General features: G+C 51.6%; 1 protein-coding gene across 1 annotated transcript; it reads left to right on the forward strand.

Annotated features, from left to right (window-relative positions):
• Positions 1-2,189: 2,189 nt before the first annotated feature.
• CITED4 (Cbp/p300 interacting transactivator with ED-rich tail 4) lies at positions 2,190-4,440 on the forward strand. Its single transcript, XM_085302968.1, has 2 exons — positions 2,190-2,251; positions 2,559-4,440. The coding sequence occupies exon 2, from the start codon at positions 2,571-2,573 to the stop codon at positions 3,183-3,185; it is 615 nt and encodes a 204-aa protein (XP_085159094.1). The 5' UTR covers positions 2,190-2,251; positions 2,559-2,570; the 3' UTR covers positions 3,186-4,440.
• The last annotated feature ends 792 nt before the right edge of the window (positions 4,441-5,232 follow it).

A 5,232-nucleotide genomic window follows, 5' to 3' on the forward strand; every position in this document is an offset into this window, starting at 1 on the left:
TGCATCTAAGAGCTGATGGCTTCTAGATGTTATCTGCTCAGAACTTCCACTTTAAGGTGTTTTGACTGAGAGACATTCCATATAAAAAACCCTGCRGAACAGTGTTGTGTGGTTATACATTCACACAGGATGCTTGTGCRGCCTAACTTCAGTCTCTTCACTGAGTGTTTACTTGCACCTCATTTCTCAGGTAATACAGTCAGCAACAAACAACTTCTGGCAACCTTTGAAACAATTTGTTGGCACTTCCTTCTTAAGCTCAACAGGGTCCATGAACTTAATTAACATGTAGAACACATAAATGCTACCTAGCTCCATGCAACAGCCAAGACTCCAGAAAAGATCTGTTGTTATCAAAGCTGTGATCTGTAGCACTGTAGTTAAATGCTGCATAGGAAAGCACACAAACAAAGGTGGAGTGAAGTTGGGGAAGCGAGTTTAAATTTGCCATCACCTGTCTTCCAAGTGGGTAACCATGCAATACTAATATCTTTAAAAAATAAATCTCTGTGTTTCTTCAAAACAAAAAAAGGGAAAATTACCATTGCGCTCTTGAATGCTATTGGAAAGTACAATGTCTTATAGAGAGCACTAGCATTTTGTTATAGTATAAGCCTACAGGGAAATAATTCTGCTAGCATAGCTCAGTGGGTGAGCATTTGCACTGTACTGTGACCCACTGAGCCAAAACTGCCTTCACAGGAGAAAGATATTGCTGCAAACAGAATTAAACCAGCAAATTTCTGGCTGTAACACTCACCTTGCTGCCAGCTGKTTTTAGACAATGTCAGTGCATCCCTGCTAGGAGGACACCTAGAATAACCAGGATATCTAGCTGATGCCATTAAGTAACTAACCTCAGTTACTTCAGCTAGTAAGGTTTTATTGTGCAGCAGGTAGCATCCCATTGCTGGCCAGGCAGCCAGAACTGCTGTCAGACAAGTGCCCTTCTCATGATAGCAAACACCCAGGCACATGCTCACAGGGGCCAGCAGGTAGCAGCCCTGGCAGCAGTGAGCAAGCATCCATGTGTACATCTTTCAGTGTGAGTAGGAAATTCTGCACAACCTCCACAGTTGCTCCCTGTGCCCCAGACAGACCTTTTTGAAGACCCCTAGTCCTGCAGTGTGAGCAGGTAGAAAGGCTTTGCTGGAGTGACACTGCATTGAGGAACACATTGGAGGCACGGCTTTACGGAGAGCTCTTGACATGCAATTTGCAGAGTTACATGCAGACAAGGTCCCTGCTCAGGAGGCAGAGGAGGGCCATGTTAAACATAAATGATTCTTYGGCTACTAAGCCTACAACAACTCAAAATCAGTGCAACTGAATGCACTGCCATACCCAGCATGCATAAGCTGGGAGCAGAAAGGACCTGTCTGAGGTCCCCCAGTTGCCTCAGACTCAATTATTACCACAAGGCCCATGAGCAGAGTATGGAACAGGAACTGACCAAGTTTTCTGTACCTGAGTGTTTCTGGATGAGTTGAGTACTACACTGAGGGGTCTGTGGCCTCTAATCCCCAGCCCAGTACACCACCAGCTCTACCTTGCTCCCAGATATCTACTCAGCCTCTCCATGCCCCCAGCAACACTGCTCTGCAAAAGCAGGGGTGTGCACAAATGGCTTTGATGGATGGTGATGCCAGGCAGCATGGCTAGACCTTGGCACCCTGTCCAGGAGCAGAGCACGCTCCAGGGAGCTCCTGGCAGGGCTATTTGCAAGCAATTGGAGGCTGCTGTGCTGGGGGCTCTGTAACCCACCCACCTCCTTCCTTCCCAGCCTGCCAGAGGGGTTGGCATCCTCAGTCCAAGCAGAGACCACTCTATCCCAAAGCCCGGCAATGAGGCTTAGCCCACTTTAGTGCCCTAAACGCTGGGGGCAACTGCACCCCTCACACTCTGAAATCGTGCCATGTGGTGACAATGAGGGATGTCGCGATACGGGAGCCCCGACAGCAGCCGAGCCGTGCCGGGCCGGGCCGTGCCGGCAGCCGGGGAAGCAGGCAGCCTATTGTGCCGCTCGCCCGCCCCGTCGGGGGCCGGGCAACACTGGCGGGGCCGGGCCGCGCCGGGCCGTGCTCCAATGGGCGCCGGGGGGGGCGGCCGCAGCGGTCCGCCCCTGCCCGCGCTGCTATAAGGCCCGGGAGCGCGGAGCCCCGTGCACGGCGAGCCGAGCGGAGCCCTGCCAGCGCGCTGCTGCCGCCGGTGCGCGCGCGCGCGACCCGCCGCCCGCCGGAGCCGCGGATCGGTGCGTACCCGCGCGGGCAGAGCCGGGCTGCCCGCCGCGGCGCCGGGGGTGGCGTGCTGGGGTGCCGCGGTGCGCGCCGCGCCGAGCTTTGTCCGCAAGGAGCGGGCGGGCGGGTGGCAGCTCGCCGGGAGCCGCGGCTGCTTGCCTACCGCGGGAGGGTGCGGTGCGTTTCCACCGGGGCGAAGGTGCGGGGGGGAGGCTCTCGGATCTCCGGCAGGAGGTAGCTCGGGACGGAGTGGGAAAACAGTGCTGCCCCCTTTTCCCCCTGAGAGCTTTGCCTTGCCCTGAGCCGTGTGTCACCTTGCAGGGGCCTGGAGCCATGGCTGAGCACATGATGATGTCCATGAGCCACAGTGGTACCGGGCTGCAGAGCTACCGCATGGGGGTGAGCGGGCTGCAGGGACCCCCGCAGCACGGGCAGCATGTGCTGAGGACGCTGCCTACTGCCAGCCAGATGATGCCCTATGGAGGGGCTGGCATGGATGGTGCAATGAGACCAAGACCCAACCTCAGCGGACAGATGGGCCACCACCAGATGCAGAATGCAATGATGTTCAATGGGCCAAGTCAGCAGCAGCAGTACATGGGGCCAGTGGGCACCCAGCAGCTCATGGCTAGCATGCACCTACAAAAACTCAACACCCAGTACCAGGGCCACCCACTGGGTATGAGCAATGGGCCCATGGGAGCTGGTGCCCAGCAATACAGAGTGGGGCCAAGTCAGCACCCAGGCATGCAGCATATGCCCTCACCAGCACTGACCTTGAACGTTATGGACACAGATCTCATAGATGAGGAAGTCTTGACATCCCTTGTTCTGGAACTGGGGTTGGACCGGATTCAGGAGCTGCCTGAGCTCTTCTTGGGACAGAATGAATTTGACTTCATTTCAGACTTTGTTAGCAAACAGCAGCCCAGTGCCATCAGCTGTTGAGGTGCCTTGGGCTCCTCCTTGTGTCTGGTGATTTTTGAGTTTGTTTTAACTTCCTTCTCCATTGCCATCCTCCTCCCTTCCCCTGCCTTGCCCTGTCCTGGATTCCTGACCTCCTCAAAGAGACAATCATCGGACACTGGCTTGCACTGGATTGCTTTTCTCTTCTGTGTGTTTTTTTTATTGGGGACTTCCTGGGGAGGGGATGTGTATCCCAAACAGTGCAGATCAAGAGCTCTTCCTGTAGAGCTGCCTTTAAATGACATTAACAGGACTTTTGGCTTAAGTAGAAAAAAAGGACTCAACTTTCCACAACTAGGCTTTGGGTGCAGGAGGCGATGGGCAGCCTTCAGCCCTGCTAGTAGCTGGATTTGCTCAAGGCTTCTGTGTTGCCAGCAAAGTTGAAGGATTCCCTGAGAGAGGATTGTCTCCCTGGTGCATGGTTTGACCCAGTTTTCCCCCTTGCAAACATGGGTAGGGTTAGATATTTGTTGGGACTCTTTACTGTGACAGTAAGTAGGTCTTCAGTCTTGTCTGTTCAGCTTGGAAAGGGGGTACTTCCCCTCCAGCTGGCTATTTTCTAACTGGCTGAGCAAAATGAAGTATGCCTTGGGGAAGGGTGTGTGTAGGTGCCTAAATGTTCATCTCTGTACAACTTTGAATTTTCAACCTGTAAGCTAATCAACTGTAAAATTTACTGAGTATTTGAGACTGATTCAGGCACAAGGCTTAAAGCTGCAGTCTAGCTCCACTTTTTTCCACCTCTGAAACCAAATAAAGACCATGTAACTGTATATTCCAGATCTAATCTTATTTATTTTTTCCTGTGATTATTTATTTGCAAGGGCTCCTTTTGTTATTTGGCTTTGGGACTGCTGGGAATGATACATGGAGAGTACTGCAGCTTTAAGATACTGGTTTTAGAAAAAGAAAGCCTGGGATAGTTTTCAAGCTGCTCTGCAGATAGTCACTTCAACCCAAGRTCTTTATGCTGAATACGTAAGACTGTGTAAATCCAACACCCTTCTGAATGTGATAAAGATGACTCGATTCCTAATTCCCCTACTCGGAAAAGGTTAAATGCAAAAGCTAGTGAGGTTTTGTTTCCTCTGCTGTCTCTTGTTTCCAGGCACTGTGGAAAGCTCCTCTGTTAACTTCTAGTTGCTGCTGCCCCCTGCTGCTGACAGCTCCTAGCAGCTGGCACTCAACAACCAAGTAAGAATGTACAGATACCTTTTCAAATAAAAGCTGAAACATCTCCCGTGTGCATGTGTTTAGTGCGTGTATGTGACACAGATGYGGAGCGGTGTCAAGCGCTGGGGAGAAGTGGCTTCATTCCCGTCGGTGGGCTGTGGATCCAGTCGCTAGTGTCTTCCATGTCCACTAGATTGTAAAGGTTGTGCTTGTGGTTAATGCTTGGACTAAATCTCTCCTCGGAGTATGCCTGGGAAGATGAGGTATTCTTCTGTACCGAGGGCAAAATGCAAAATCTGACAGTGCTGCCCTATTGCAGAGTGGCTGCTGTTGCTGGCAAGCTGCACAGCCCTCTTGCTAGCTGGCTCGAGACTCTCAGATGAGTGGGTAGTGACTACTTAAGCTTCTGACAGAGCTGCACTTGGCATGATAGTTGGGTTGCAGCTCTGCTAGGGGTACTCCATTGCAGTCTTCTGTACCTCAAGTGTGCTAGAAATCAAGTCAGCCTGTGTTTGGATCTCCTACTCTTCTGGAGCTTGGACTTTTTTTTTTTTTTTTTTTTTCCCTTCCTTTTTCCAAAGAGTTCCTAGCACAGAGCTCCTGCATGTTCAGGAGTACTCGTGTGTCCCATCTTGTGCTCTTCAGCAGAGGGCTCTGGATGCTGCTGTTGAAGTAGCTGAATAACTTTGTTTTGGATGGCCTGTTGATGTCACCTGGCCTTATTCCTTGCACAGCTCTTTGCACTTGCACAGCAAGTGCTAAAGGCCTGCCCAGTCCTTGCAGAAAGCTTTCTGGTGTTATACCTGTGCCATCTGGACAGATGATAAAAAAAAAAAAAAAAATGTCTTGCAGCACT

This window comes from Rhea americana, unplaced genomic scaffold (assembly GCF_003343005.1).
Source record: "Rhea americana isolate MKP2758 unplaced genomic scaffold, rheAme1 scaffold_195, whole genome shotgun sequence".
NCBI classification, from domain to species: Eukaryota; Metazoa; Chordata; class Aves; order Rheiformes; family Rheidae; genus Rhea; species Rhea americana.